Source organism: Eurosta solidaginis, unplaced genomic scaffold, assembly GCF_040869045.1.
Source record: "Eurosta solidaginis isolate ZX-2024a unplaced genomic scaffold, ASM4086904v1 ctg00001924.1, whole genome shotgun sequence".
NCBI lineage: Eukaryota > Metazoa > Arthropoda > Insecta > Diptera > Tephritidae > Eurosta > Eurosta solidaginis.
In genome coordinates, this window is record NW_027137333.1 from 15,621 (window position 1) to 32,827 (window position 17,207).

General features: G+C 33.6%; 1 protein-coding gene across 1 annotated transcript in view; it reads right to left on the bottom strand.

The window, feature by feature from the left end:
- The window catches only part of LOC137236350 (trissin receptor-like), a gene marked incomplete at both ends in the record, with an annotated part of 30,615 nt that extends 13,868 nt beyond the window's left edge, over positions 1-16,747 (bottom strand). The window contains one exon of the mRNA XM_067758864.1: positions 16,588-16,747. Coding sequence (XP_067614965.1) covers positions 16,588-16,747 — 160 coding nt within the window. The remainder of the gene's footprint in view (positions 1-16,587) is intronic.
- Positions 16,748-17,207: the final 460 nt, after the last annotated feature.

Sequence of the window (17,207 nt, forward strand, 5' to 3'; positions counted from 1 at the left end):
GTCCTTGTTTAGTGGTGAGCCCACAAAAAAGAACCATCTGAAAAGAACCCCGACGGCTGCATTCTGCACATTCCATCTGCAGAACTGGTGGCAAAGAACATAGCGTTAAAACTGCGACGTGGTTCAGTGCCTCGGGGAAATGCAATTGTTATAAACAAGCTGTTTAAGTAGATTCTATGTTTCCTATTCTATAATGTGCTGAAACCTTATTTTTCTTTTTGTAGCGATAAGGACAATCGCTGGAGATTTTGGTAAAAGTCTAGAACAGCGGTCGACTGCTAATACGCGCCCGAAAATATCGAAAGAGATATCAAAAGACACGTATTAAGCTCTACAGCAAAAATTCGTAGGTGGATTTTATTTCTCTCCGGAGATATTTGCAGCTGAAGTTGGCAGTTTTCATGTGGCTGTTGTAAAAAAGGTGTTTTGCGCAAAAATACTATGGATCCAACCCGCCGTTTTCGAAGGGGCCTGGGGTATTTTTTCGGTTTTTCGTTGATATATTTTAATCGACTTCAAATTTTTATTTTCCGCCTTCAGGTTAATAACACTTATGTCAAGGCGCGTTTTGTGACATCCCTCCCGAAATTTTTGACGCGTATTATCAGGCGACCCCTGTTCTAAACTATTACCAAGATTTTGAGGAGTATTTTCGATTTTGGTGGTCTTTGCTGGATGTAGATCAGGTTCGTTCCGATAACAAGCACCATTATGGTACTAGTTCGACCATCCCGGGAACGACTTAATACGTTCACATTAAACTTTTAAGGTTATCCCGCCGCCACATCCCTTAGTTCGATAGGCGAAGGTTTATATGTATATAGTTTGTCATCGCGTCCAGCTATATTTTTATCATTTGAAATAATTATTGCATACTTTCAGGCGTACCAATTAATTACTGCACAATTTTAATAAAATCTGAAATTCTTTGTTACATTAACATTCCCTCAAATATGTCAGACACAACATTTAAAATCGATTGATGTGCTTAATCCCAGACGTTTTTCTTCATTACACTTTTTTCGTATCTGGCGCGTGTTCGCTCAACGCCAATACTTAATCCTTAACGCATTATGTTTTTTGTTGTTTTGCTTATTTTTTGGTCTTTGCTTCTTTTACTGGCACTTAATCTTCCGGCATCATTTATCATGACATTTTTTTGTTGTTTGCTTTCTGCCGCCAGCCTTACGTAGATTAATATAACTGTCTGCAATTCGATTGTGAAAACAACGGGAAAAAATAAATTAAGAAATAAACTTAATGATTGACATAAAATGCTTATCTTGTTGAGTCAGTGAATGGAAATGAATTTCCTAGAAAGCTTCTAGCATTTTCCAAGAGGACAGAGTTATTTTATAACATAGGTTCTAGCTTTTGATAGGGGTTTTTCAGTTGGGTCATTAAATAAATTTTGGGTAACACTAGATTCCTGCGGAGTGTAATGACTAATACCTACGACCTACCTAATTATTTTCTAGCTTTTAGTATTATTATTACTTAATGTAATTATTGTTTTCAATAAACCCTTTGAACTTAAAACAGATTTTATTCATTTATTTTATTTTCAAGGTTTTAGTCTTTATTTAATTGCCTATTATTTCTCATTCTAACAATTTTTGTTGTTATATCGGCCTACTGATTTTAAGATTGCAGGTTCGAATCGAGCTCAAGGCCTAACAATAATTTTTTATCATTATTATTGTTATGATAAATTTTTTCTTCTTCTATTCTAATTTAAAAAATTTTTCAATTAAGAAAAAATGTATCATAACAATAATAATGATAAAAAATTATTGTTAGGCCTTGAGCTCGATTCGAACCCGCGATCTTATTTCTCATTCTATTTAGTTCATTTAGTGACTCATTATTACAAGGACTCTTTCCTGACAATTTGTTACAATCTAAGTCCTCAAGACATAATCCTTCCAAACACTTTACATGACTCAGCGCCACATATGCTCGTCCCTCCTCGAACTCCAAAGTATTTTGATGTCACTGCTTCCGGACAGTATTTAATATTTGTTCCAAATATGAATGAGCAGATTGGACCACAAATACAAACGAGTATTTTTATTATCTCGATCCTTGCCGCACCTAGCGATATTATTATTTTTTTTTCATAAAACGATTTCTATTACTGTAGGTAATATGTGTTCCAAATATTAGCCAAATCGGACCACAAATACGATTTTTTTAATATATCGATCCTTGCGCCACCTGGCGGCAATTTTTTTATATGTCACTTTCGATTCATGTATGTAATATGTGTTCCAAATATTAGCCAAATCGGACCACAAATACGATTTTTTGAATATTCGATCCTTGCGCCACCTGGCGGCAATTTTTTATATGTCACTTTCTATTCATGTATGTAATATGTGTTCCAAATACGAGCCTAATCGGACCACAAATACGATTTTTTTTAAATATTTCGATCAATGCGCCACCTATCGGCGTTTTGTTTCTTATTATTGCATTGTCATCGGCCTCTGAACTATACCCCAAGTTTCAAGCTTGTAGCTTATCGGGAAGTTACTTAAATTTTATTACAAAATTCGTAAACAACGGCTACACACAGTCAAGCTAAATAAGACCGTTTAAAAAAGGAGACAATATCAATTTGGTAACACTCCGTTAACAAACTGATAACTTTTTTAATAACAATTCGACAATACATCGACAAATATTCGACCTTATTTTGATAATATATCGATAATTTTTCGATGACAATTCCAAACAAGTCGATAGCTCATCGTTAACAAACCATAATCACTTCGATAACAAAATTATAGCACGCCTTTCGGTTGCGGTTTCGCTTCTGGCTTCCCTTTCTTTTTTCTTTTATTTTCCCCTCGAGGTGTTTATACAGCTATGTTGAAAATTAGTAAAAAGTTCGCATAGAATTTCTTGAAGAGTTCCACCTTCATTAGTGCGGAATGATAGCTGTGTTTTTTCTTTACATGTTTATACATATGCACTTAAACTTTACATGGACTGCTAAGTGCGTATTTTTATCAACACGTATGAGTTTTTTGCGTAGAAAATTAGTACTACTAAATTTCAGTATGCATTATACTCGTTGCAACTGAAATGTGTCTCCCTATTTTATCTTTACACGATCCTCCACTTCTATGACCGAAAAGGTGTGTGCCCACTATTTATCGCAACCGATTCAGCTATAGGTTATATACTATGGCTAAGAGAGGTACGCTATACTGTACAACCCATTTTATATAGGGTTTTTGACCACTGCCGCATGTCTTCAATAATTGCCGCCGGATGGATCTCCTAAACATTATCTAAGTGATGATAAGCGTTTTTTTACCCGCAAATGTAGGTGTATATACATGTAAAAAAAACACGGCTAATATGCATGCGCAAAGGTACTAATTTAGCCAACAGGTTTTCAATGAACATAATGTGTAAAATATATATGTCACTTCAATAGGTTTTGTTGCATGGATAAGTTTGTGACGCCAAAATGAAAACGAAGTAAGGTGGGCATACCAGCAAACTTATAAACTTGGGTAGGCCTGCAATCACTAGCTTGCACAATATGATGTAATGGTATGCTCACGCTGAATGCGTATTTGTATGTTTGATTCACAGCGAACACACACACACACTGCTTTTTCTAACGTTTAAATAATTTTGAAGAAAGTAGATACATTTTTTTAAACAGAATGAACCTAAATACATATTTCAAATTTAAATTGCATGTAAGGAAAGTTTCAGTTGGGTTTCCCATTTTTGATGCATATCCATGTAAACTTTAGTACCTGGGCGACCGAGCTTTACTCGGCAACGTTTCCTTGTGCTGGCAACGTTTCTCGAGTATCTTCATGCGCCGAATTATTAATTTCAAAAATTTTTTTAGTTATACACTATGAAAGTCTCACAATTTTATTACATTCCAAAAACTTGTAAATTTCACGAATGACAACTATCAGTTAGTGCAGTTAAATGTCAACTTACTTCCCTAAGGGCCATCTGTTGGTAAATAGTTAAATGGTTAGATCTCGTTTTCAAATTGAACATATGCCTCTAGTGTTCAACGGTAGCAAATTACCATAGTGAGATACCTTTTTGCTATGGTGAGAAATCTTTCTAATAGTAATCTGTTAGAAATTGCAATTATTTATTTCATATTTGCCAAACTTATGTCCTATTGTAATGCGGAGTGAAATACCTTTCGTTTGATACACATATCGGCATGTCTCATGCATTTTTTTTTAATTTCGAATAGGTGGCAATCCTAAATGGGAAACCTACTCAAAAATGTCCCTATTGTAATGTGGAGTGAAATACCTTTCGTTTGATACCCATATCGACATACCTCATGCATATTTTTTTTATTTCGAATAGGTGGTAACCCTAAATGGCAACCCTAATCAAAAATGTCCCTATTGTAATACGGAGTGAAATACCTTTTGTTTGATACCCATATCGGCATATATCATGCAATTTTTTTTTAATTTCGAATAGGTGGTAACCCTAAATGGCAGCCTTGCTCAAGAATGTCCCTATTGTAATGCGGATTGAAATACCTTTCGTTTGATACCCATATCGGCTTATCTAATGCAATTTTTTTTTAATTTCAAATAGGTGACAACCCGAAATGGCAAAAATTTCCCTATTGTAATGCGGAGTGTAATACCTTTCATTGATATCGGCATACCTCAAACAATTTTCTTTTAATTTCGAATAGGTGGCAACCCTAAATGGCAACCCTACTCAAAACTGTCCCTATTGTAATGCGGAGTGAAATACCTTTGGTTTGATATCCATATAAATTTTGAATAGGTCGCAACCTTGTGAAACATTCTGAGTAGCAACACCTAGGTAGAAAGTCTTAGAAGGTGATACGTTATCTCTGTGCCAAATTTCATTTAAATCGGTTAAGCCGTTCCCAAGATCGTTCGGCTATACAAACAAACAAGAATTGCTCGTTTAAAGTAATAAAATATTGTTACGAATATTAGAAACACTAAGCTGTACTGCCATCTCTAAGCCGATGCTAAGCAGTGACTGTATGCACATCAATAATTCAATCATTATGTCTACACATATGTACGTACACGCAGCGGAGAAGCAACGCACAAACACATGCAGATATCTTATCTGAGATATGCAATTATAATTGTGGAAGTGTCACTCAGAAATACACGCGTATGTGAGAGAAGCTGTAAAAATTGTGCATCTGTAGTTATAGCTGAGAAACTTATAGCAGATAACCAACTAGTACATTCTATAACAGAACCGCCTAGAAATGTCAACGAGTAAACCAAACAGTATAAAAGGCGACACCAGTAGAGGCGCGAGAATCAGTTTTGATTAAGCACGCTATCTGTCCAGCAATAGTAGAGTTATTTATTGTGAAGTACTTTAATAAAGGCGATTTTGCATTATTAAATATTGGAGTTATTTATTCAACAGTGTAGTGATTCGAACTTAGCAGAAGTTGCAAATAAGAGGATTTGCAGTAAATTCGTTACAATATGTATGATTGTTTACTATACCATGGAGAATTTTTACGCCCCTTTGTGCAGACTTTACTACAGTCAGCAAATATGTGTTTAATAACTTAAATCAAAAATTAACACTTAAAGAGCAGTTATTATAATTTTGCTTTATTCCTATCATTGCATATGATACAAGAAAAGTGTAATAAAATTTCCCATTTGTAACAACAACGCAATAATTAATATATTAGTTTTTATATGAATTTCACAGCTTGGCCCACGAATCTATGTATGTATGTAAGCCATTTTAACGATTTTGCCTTTTACAGTGACCGCAAATTTTTCTTTAGTGACAAAGTGATGTTCTTTAAAACTGAAAATTCAAAAATTAATTGAGCATTGATACTGATATGAATAATGGGGTATATGTCAGGTCAATATACAGTAAATTTCTTGTTACTGATGTATGGGTATATACCACTACTTAAACAAAACAAAACTTAAACTGTAAGCATTTGCACTTCCAGCAATTTTCTAGCACTTATGTATGTGTGTCTAAAAATAAACGAGCGCACTTTAACAAATAAAGCAGTAGACGAGTACCAGATTTGAAAATTTGAAAAAGTAGGTATGAGTGCTGGTCAATATAAGCTGTCCCAACAATTTAAACTAAAATTGTGTACGAAATTGTGATAGTTTAGAAATGTATGTATGTAGGTGCATATGATGTAGAACAACTAACGATATTTTGTAATATATACTAGCATACATACATACATAATACATACATTTGAACAATATACTGAGAATATGCACAAAAATCGACGTTTTACAAAATTTTGTTTCTGATTTGTTTGCTCCTGATATTTTGCATTTAATCCTCAAGAAATATATGAAATAAAGTGAAATTAGCTGAGTGCCTCAAAGGTTGAAAAAGAAGCATTTTGCAGTATGATGACACCTTTTTCAGCAGCAGATATGCAATAAGCAAACTTACATGGGTAAATGCATTCTTACATATGTATTTACACATAAATATGCATGATTTTATGTTTGTAGTTATGTTTGTACTAAAATTTGTTGTATTGTACTATTTGCAAAAATTATTTAGCATTGACTGATAGTTTGGACCAAGTTTCTCACACACGCCTACCCATTCTTACACATATATGCAGAGATTTTGAGAATAACTTTTACTATACTAGATATTAGCAGCTGACCACAAGACCATAAAGAACATTTATGCGTTTGACAAAAGTTACGAAATGGAAATTTACGCTTACTGCTTTTGTATGTTGACCTGTTAGAGTGATTTTTTAGAAAATTTTATTTAAAAAATTTGTTTAACTTTTGTTTTTGTCTTGCTGTTGAAATATGTTGGCCTGATTTAGGGATTTTTTAAAATTTTTACAATTAGATTTTTTTTTGTGGTGTGTTATGTTGTTGGTAATCTAATTAATATATTACAGTGACCTCTTTTGTACATATTTTGACAAAGCTTACCACAATGAGTTATATATGCTGTATGTTGGACCTGTTAGAGTGATTTTTTTTGAAATTTTTATTTATGTAACTAAAACTTTTTTTTTTGTGGTCTGTTATCTTCTTGGTACATTTTAATATTATAGTGAAATCATGTATCGACAAAGCGCACCACAGTGAGAAGAGAAGCTCGGCCTAAAATCTCTTCGGAGGTTGTCGCGCCATACATTTATTTATTTATGCCACAGTCAGTTGTGTTTGCTGCTATCTTATGTTGACCTGTTACAATGTTTTTTTTTTTTTTTTATATATATAAATTTAAGCTTTTTTTATTTAACACGACTTTCTGTTGAAATATGTTGCCCTGATATAGCGCTTTTTTTATATTTTTATAGCCTCAATTGTTAAAAATTTTTTTTACAAATTCTACATACACAAGGTGCAAAATATATATGTGACCCGGCTTATGAAAAGGTGGCGTATGACTCAAAAAAAAAGAAAACTACTAAGAAACTGAAGAAATGCATTGTTCATCTTTATCAGCTGTTTCTCGCAATTACTGTTTTGAGTCAAAAGCCACCTTTTCATAGGCCGGGTCACATATATTTGCTTGCTTCTTCAGTATGTTGACCTGTTAAAGTGATTTTTTTTAGCTTTTAAAAACTAAATACTTTTTTTTGTTAAAATATCTTTCTGATAGAATATGTTGATGTAGCGATTTTTTCATATTTTTATGCCTTAAATTTTTATTAATTTATTTTTTGGTTTTGGTGACTTGATCAATCGTTGTTTTTTTTTTTTTTTGACCATAAAGTTGTTTCATTAAATTCTTACAAAAAAATATACTTACCGGACATAAGGAGCCGCTCACAAGAGAATAAGGAACAGACAGAAGTTACGAAAGAGACAATTTCACTTACTGCGTTTCTTTGTTTACCTGTTAGAATGATTTTTTCTTTAATTTTTTATTTAACATTTTTTTAAACTTTTTACTTCTTTTTTTGTTAAAACTAGCAACACATTTGATGAAGTATATTGCCTTGATATGATTTTATTTTTTATTTTTTTAACCTGAAATTTTCGACTGAAATTAGAGAAAAACAAGTAAGAAAGTCTAAGTTCGGGAGAAATCTAACATAACCAGCTGTACACTTGAAATGCTGTTGTTGTTTGTTTTGTGTGCTTAATAGTGTTACAAGGTTGCGCAATAATACATACATATACATATGGTTCTATTCTGAACTAATTTTTCTTCGAGTTATGGCTCCCGAAACATAGAAAATTGCGTGGCACCGCCCATTTTCTAAAATTTGAAGTTTTTCCTATTTATTGTTATAAATCCATTTGGGAAATGAAATATCAGTAATATAAAGCTCTTGTTGCAAAGATATAGCTTATTTTGTTCGTACACGACCCTTTTAAAAATCTTTTATATAACGTGGGCGTGGTGCTTGCCCGATTGTGTTAATTTTTTTTTAAAAGCATTCCTCATAGTAAAGGCAACCCCTCTGCCGAATTTTGTTACGATAGATTTAACGATTTTTGATTTATGATTAATAATTATTTGTAAAATTGATTTTATCACAAGTGGGCGGTACCACGCCCATTTTAAAATTTTTTTTTTAATTTTTATCAAAAGTCTCAATATCAGTCCACACGTCAAATTTCAACATTCTAGGGGTATTATTTACTAAACCATTAGGTTTATTGTGTTTTCCAAAATGTTATATATATAAAAAGTGGGCGTGGTTGTCATCCGATTTCGCTCATTTTCAATACCAATATATCCTGGGTCCAGGTAAGCTCGCCTACCAAATTTGGTAAAGATATTTCAACATTTACTCAACTTATCGTGTTAACGGACAGACGGACGGAGATGGCTCAATCAAATTTTTTTTCGATACTGATGATTTTGATATATGAATGTCTATATCTATCTCGATTCCTTTATATCTTTACAACTAACCATATCCAGTCAAAGTTATAATACCCTGTGTACAAGTACAGCTGGGTATAATTACAAAGTTTACAAACGGCGATGGTTACTAGGACATGTTTCTGAATTTCACTTCTTCATCAGCTAGCATCTCGGGTGCTGAGTATTGAACTCGAAATCTCCAACATCCACACTTTATACCAGTGTAAATGCAGATGCCTTTATCCACTCAGCCACATGAATGCCACGCTGCTCGCTTTATTTTTTTTTTTTGATATAAATGACACTGCATTCGCAAGCTTCATATGGCAAGGTGCTTAAAAGAGCCCTTATACTGCCAGGTTGTCTAAATTCACTTATTCAATTCCGTTATTTGCAGAAATGTTAATTTTTTTTTTTTCATGGCACCACGCCAGGCACAAAATTATTAATATATATTTGAAAATCCAATATATATCTTGTTGCCATGTTTTTTCCACTATCCCGTTATGGGTAAAAATCCCGTTCGTATATAAAACACATTTGATTTTTATGGCGTCTCGCCAGATACTCCGTTAGTTTATGTTACAATATCCCGTTACATTTTGTTAGTATATAAAAATAAGGTTAGGTTTTTAAATGGCACCACGCCAGTTTTCAAATGTCACTGATTCCTATTAGGAGTGCATAAAACCACCCTAACTCCAGGCCAGGGAGACATTGCATCCCCTAACTCTGCCAAAACGCCCGAGGAAAGCAAAGCAGCCAACCCTGAGGCCTATTTTACTATTCCACTCAACGCAAAAAAGCCCGAAAAAGTTTACGTTGAGTCGAGGATGACACCGCACGTCCATTCACACGTAAAGAAAAGACCGGAATGCCGCTGCTCGCTTTACAATTAGTCTCTAAATGTTGTCCTTTTGTGGATATTCCTTTATTCGCCATTTAGGTACATACTTATCCATATGCTTATTAATCCTAATTGTGTGGAATAATTATAGGCGCGCTCCAAGAGCTTAGTAACGTTGGGTTTATAGCATTGATTTTATAGGCGGTACTTCTGCTGTTCACTATTATATAAATATTATTATCTGTATTTAAAAAACTTTATATTTTTTTTTTTGTAATTCTACGTACACGTTTGAATAAATCTAAAGTGATTTTTTTTTTTTTTTTTTTTGAAATTTTTAAAACTAATATTTAAATTTGTTTTCGTTAAAAAGACATGTATGTTGCTCTGTTATATCTATCTATATATATAAAAAGAAGTGTACATTTTGATTGTCACTCCATAACGAGAGAACGGATAGAAAGATTGCCATGATATTTTTAGGATAACTTAATAGGAACACGGAGAGTGTTCGTGAAAAGTTTTTTTTCGGGAAGTGGACCAGGGACCCATTTATTCTAAACTGTCGTATATATGGCTCGATTTGCCTGAAATTTGGTATGTAGGTAGCGTTTTATCTAGAATAAAATGTCGGTTAACTTTTCTTCCGGGAAGTGGACCAGGATACATATTGGTGACTAGGGTCTCGAGAAATACGACAAAAAGTGGACCCGGGCGCCCCTAGAATGTGTTTATATAATATGGATATCAAATGAAAGCTGCTGATGAGTGCTTTAGTACAGGGTAGTTTTCATTCCTATTGGTGACTAGGGTCCCGATATATAGGTCAAAACGTGGACCCGGGCACCCTAGAATGTGTTTATACAATATGGATATCAAATGAAATCTGTTGATGAGTGCTTTAGTACAGGGTAATTTTCATACCTATCGGTGACTAGGGTCTCGAGATATAGGCCAGAACGTGAACCCGGGCACCCCTAGAATGTGTTTATACAATATGGATATCAAACGAAAGCTGTTTATGAGTGCTTTAGTACAGGGTAGTTATCATACCTATTGGTGACTAGGGTCTCGAGATATAGGCCAAAACGTGGACCCGAGCACCCCTGTTTGTATTTTGGATATCAAATGAAAGCTGTTTCTGAGAGCTTTTAAGTAATTTTCATTGTGATATTCGATTTAGTCGCATCAACTTGGCAAAACTGATAAATATGCATGCGAAGCCGAAATAAAGACATGAATTAATAACACTTACATACTTTACATACGTCCTATTCCATTTGCCTGAATTTGGTATATAAATTTGCTTATATTAGTATTTCCGATGCTTTTTTCCGGGAAGTAGACCAGAGACGGACTGGGACTGGGATTAGAACTGGGACTGAGACTGAGACTCGGAGCGGGGCTGGGACTGAGACTCGGAATGGGACTGGAACAAAATACATACCACCCTCTGGGACTGGCAATAAGATATGAAGAAGAATGAGAAAAACTTGAGAGAAGAGAAAAGAGAGAAGGAGACTGAGAAAGAGATAGAATGAGACGAAAATGGAGATAGATGAAGCAAAAAATACGGAGGGAGGAGTGAATATAAAGATTAGGAAAAACTCTAGAGGCGCGAGGGAGAGTTAGACGGAAAAAGCTTATTAAACTGTATGCAGATATACAAATTTAGGGCAGAACAACGTCTGCCGGGTCTGCTAGTTATTTATATTTTTAACTAATGTACTCAGACTATTTTATATTTTTCCACTTTTTATACTCAGTTGAGCAGAGCTCACAGAGTATATTAACTTTGATTGGATAACGGTTGGTTGTACAGCTATAAAGGAATCGAGATAGATATAGACTTCCATATATCAAAATCATCAGTATCGAAAAAAATTTGATTGAGCCATGTCCGTCCGTCCGTCCGTTAACACGATAACTTGAGTAAATTTTGAGGTACCTTGATGAAATTTGGTATGTAGGTTCCTGGTATCGGACTATATCGAAAATTACGAAAAATGAAAAAAATGACATAATTCTATACCAAATACGAAAAAAGGGATGAAACATGGTAATTGGATTGGTTTATTGACGCAAAATATAACTATAGAAAAAAACTTTGTAAAATGGGTGTGGCACTTTCCATATTAAGTAAAATTAAATGAAAAAGCTCTGCAGGGCGAGATCAAAAGCCCTTGGAATCTTGGCAGGGATACTGTTCGTGTTATTACATATATAAATAAATTAGCGGTACCCGACAGATGATGGTATGGGTCACCCTGGTCCACATTTTGGTCGATATCTCGAAAACGCCTTCACATATACAACTACCACCACTCCCTTTTAAAACCCTCATTAATACCTTTAATTTGATACCCATATCGTACAAACACATTATAGAGTCACCCCTGGTCCACCTTTATGGCGATATCCCGAAAAGGCGTCCACCTATAGAACTAAGGCCCAATCCCTTTTAAAATACTCATTATCACCTTTCGTTTGATACCCATATCGTACAAACAAATTCTAGAGTAAGCCCTGGTCCACCTTTAAGGCGATATCCCGAAAAGGCATCCACCTATAGAACAAAGGCCCACTCCCTTTTAAAATTCTCATTAACACCTTTCATTTGGTACCCATATCGTACAAACAAATTCTAGAGTCAGCTCTGGTCCACCTTTATGGCGATATCCCTAAATGGCGTACACCTACAGAACCATGGCTCCCTTAAAATACTCTTTAATACCATCCATTTGATACACATGTCATACAAACACATTCCAGGGTTACCCTAAGTTCATTTTCCTACATGGTGATTTTCCCTTACTTTGTCTCCATAGCTCTCAACTGAGTATGTAATGTTCGGTTACACTCGAACTTAGCCTTCCTTACTTGTTATAAATAATATTGTTGGCATATCGTGTTCGACCTGATCATAGATTCCTCAGCATATTTTTCATACATATATTTTTTTTTTGTAAAGACAACTTGCTGACTAAATATAAAAAGTGATTTTTTTTTACTTTTGAAACCTTAAATACTTAAGTATTTTTTTTTTTTATTATTTTTTTAGAATTTATTGTGGTTGACGTATTATATATCATATCTCATCTGCAGATTTTTCCAAAATTTTCTAATTTTAAAAACTTTCAAAATTGTTCAGTACAAACTTGCAATAGGAATATAGGGACATGGAATAATTTTTGTTTCAGTAAAAATTTTTGAAATCTTGTGATGCATTTTGTTGTTGCCGAAAATAGACATGAGGCCAAATTTGGGTTCCAAATTTTTTACCAAATTTTACTTTCTTTTTTTTTTTAAACCTTTTCAAAACTATTTTTTTTGTTTTTGAGCTTTTTTTTTTTTTTTGCGAAAAACTTTCTAATAAACTATCTGTGACAACAAGCCATAACAGCCAAAGTAATTTTCAATAGGTTTTTACATATACACCTGTGTTGCAAAAGCAGAAGAGTATTTTGCTTAAACTGAAGCTGAGACTGATGAAGAACTGGCCCTGATATAAAGGTCTATCTCTCAATTCAACCAAAACTGAACTGGTTTCGTTCATTATTAAATATAAAATACCTGTGTTGCAGCTACCGGTGATAGCGGACAAATAACGCAAATGAAATGAAAGTAAGGGAAATAAAAGGAAAGGAACGAAAAGGGCAGGAAAAGGAAAGGAAATAAAAGGAAGGCAACGAAAAGGTTAGGGAAAGGAAAGTAAAGGAAAGGAACAAAAGGAAATTTAAAAAAACGGGTAGAGAAAAAGCAAGATTAAAAAAATAAAGTTTATCGATTAGTTATCAGCATTTCAGCGACGAGTTATCGAAAATTATCGATATATTATCAAGTCGATATATTTGTTATCGGAATTTCACCAATTTTTTATAAGCGTAAAATCGTTTGCTGTCGCCCCTATCTTAGCAAAACTCAACCGCCTTAGGAAATTTCGTTTGTAAGCGTAGAATATGTAGGGGGTACGGAAATTTGTATCGATTAGTTATCAACTTTTCATCGACGAGTTATCAAAAAAATTATCGATATATTATCAAGTCGATATATTTGTTATCCGAGTGTTACCAATTTTTTATCGGCGTATCATCGTTTTTCTCGCCCCTCTTTAGTTTTTTGGCAAGCCCGTCGAGCATATGCCTACCATAAAATATGTCTAAGTAAAAATCATCCGACTTAGGAAATGTCGTCCGTCGTAAGCGTAGAATATGTAGGAGGTATAGAAATTTGTAGAAAAAAAATAAAATAAATAAATAAATAGAAATCTTAGCGTCACAAATGGAATAAAATATAGGCCTTAATCCTTTGGGGGGTATAACCCACCAGGCTATTGTTATTATTATCAGCTCGTGTTCTCTTTTCCCCTTCTGAGGAAAAAACATTGTTATGTTTTCAAATTTATTTATTTGCTTGTTTATATCGTTAAACGCACGTGTATAATTAATTACATTTCACGTTTTCTCATCGGGAATGTTAGTGGCCATAAAAGTTTTTCGTTTGAAACGAATAGTGTAAAGTAGTCAAACGAAACTCATTTGCCAAATTCACTAACAAAATGTGGTCAATGAACATTATTGCATTCGTCCACCGATATCTAATACACAAAATTATTAAAGTTATTATTGGTTAGTGTTTTTTATTATTTTTTATTTTTTTATTTTTTTTGCTACAAATATAAATTTTGGTCAGCATGCCTTTTGGTTTTTGAATTTACCGTGGTCAAGCGCTCGTTTTCTTGCTTACAAGAATGAATTGTAAAAATATTTTGCGGAATTCCGTGCCCACGTCCTCTTAAAAGACATAAATTAGCGTTACAATTATTTAATTCAGAAGAAGGTAATTGGAATATTTAATTTCAAGTGCTTGCATGCCGAATACATATTTTTATTCAAAAAAGTGCTTACAAATTCTTATTTCTTATATTAATTTGGCCCGAATTAAATTCAAGTGAATTTCCATCAAGCTTCCCTTCAAATTATGTGGTTTTCTAATTTTGCTTTATTTATATCCGGCAATGGGCGGCTGCCGTGGTGTATTGATAGCGTGCTCCACCTACCACACTTAAAATTTCGGGCTTACGCCCCTGGCAAAGCAACATCAAAGTTTAAAAAACAAGCTTTTGCAATTAGAAGAGAATTTTTCTAGGGGTGGTCGCCCATCGGCAGTGATTTGGCAAGTATTCCGAGTGTATTTCTGCCATGAAATGCTTCAAAGTGAAAACTCAACTGCCTTGCAGATGCCTTTGGAAATTTTTAGGAAAAATTAAAAAGAGCACGACGCAAATTGAAAGACAAGCTTTGTATAAAATCTCTTCTGGGATTATAGCGCGTTCCATTTATTTTATAATCGAAAACAAAGATTGAGTTATCGTTTTTTACTGGTTTTCTTTCGCAAATTTATCGATTTACTATCGAAAATATATCGATTATCAATCATAAAGTTGTCGGTGTTATGTTTAGTTATCGATCTGTAATGAAAAATATATCGATTTCTTATTCGAAAATTTTGGTCTTTTTATAAAAAAAGTTATAGGTTTCGAAAAGTTATCGAAAAATTATCGATTTATCATACAAAAGTTATTATTTTGTAATCGTAGTACTATCAATTTTTCATAAGCGTGTTTTTGATTTGTTATCGCAAAGTTATCGCTTTTTTATCAAAAATGTATTTATTTTTTTAAAGTTATCGATATGTTATGAAGATTTTTGCGACTTTTAATCGAAAAGTTATTGATTTATTAACAAAAAAAGTTCGATTCTTAATTGGAAAACTGGGAACATTTAATTAAAAAGTTATCGGTTTGTTATAGGCGTGTTACCAATTTGATAGTGGGTTGTTTTCGGTTTGTTAACAAAAAGTTATCGATTCGAAATATATAGATTTGCTATAGAAAACTATTGATTTGCCATACAAAACTTATCGATTTGCTATTGAAAATGATCGATAATTAATGGAAAAGTTATCGATATAATATAAAATAATTATCAATTTGTTAACGTGTTACAATTTATTAGAAAAAGATAAAGGAAAGGATTTGCTGTCGAAAAGATATCGATTTGTTATCGATTTTTTGTGAAATATTATCGATTTCTTTTCGAAGTACTACCCATTTATCAGGGCGTGTTTTTCAATTTGTTATGAAACAGAAACCGAAAAAACTTAAATTTTGAATCGATGAAACATCTGTAACCCAGTCGAAAAACCCCATAACTCGACGCTAATGACTCGCTACTGATAATAAGTCGATAGTGAAACCATAGCTTGTTCGTATTGGTCGAAAAATCTGAAATAATTATGTAATGTTCCTCTTTTTATCATTTAACTTCAACCCACCACTGATCAAACTCTAGTTAATTTAAGCACGTTAGTTTTCTAGACGTAAATCTATATATTTACACATCAAACTTAACGAGTACTTGGTTACTCACGCCTTTGGGGTGTGGATATTTCAGGATTGAACACATAATCCTCAAGAGAGTCAATCCAATCACCTTACAAACAGGATTTTTCGAGCTATATAAGGCTGGGTTCACATAGTGACTTACACTTTAATCTTGTATACTACATAGTATAAAGATCCAAGACGATATTATTTACTAGCTCAAGGACAAGTGATCAGAATGAGCCTCTTGCCTAAATTTTCGTTTAATTGCATGCTGAAAAGCAACCTACAGATGGCTGCAACTCAGGCTACCAGAACTCCTAAGCTAATTTGTCCTAGAAACCAACACCGAATAAATAAATATTTATCTTTCAGGGCTATTCGTTAGTTAATTTATTTAACTTTTTTAGCCTTCTATATTCGAACTAAAGAAAAGTCCAATTTTTTCATAACTTGCTTACGGCTATTAATAAAATTCAGTATTTTTCCTTACCCTTAATCTGGCAGCAGTCAAAATCTGCTTACACGTGATCGGATGAACAATCGCAAAATAACGTTCCATGCATATCACCACAAGTATGAAAATTGACGCTGTGTAACTGAGAGAATGCACAAATTGATATATGCGGCATAAAAATTCGCCAAAGACCCAGCTGCAAAGATAAAAGTATATGAAAGTATTTAAATTTTATTCAAATTTAATTTCTACTTAAATCAGCAACAAAATATTTTAAATTACGAATTGCATATAAATACGTCATTTATCTTAAGGCTTATACATATTTTCTAGTTATTCAGAACAAAATTTTCATCTCCATTAATATTGCGGCGAATGTTAGCACAACTATGCTGTTAGTAAATAATCACAATAACAACAAAACAGCAAGCAGCCTCACTTATGTACATGTACACATTAAAGCAAGCAGCCACACTTATGTACAAGGCAACGAAGAATATTCCATACACCTAACCAGCAGCAACTGTTCTAGAAGGCATGTTTTTGAAACGTCTAGAACTTAGGAGAAATAAGCGAACGAGGCCACAGAGAGTATTAAAGCAGCGCGGTGCAAGCGATAATCAAACAGTTTTGATTTGATCACGCTATTAGTGCAG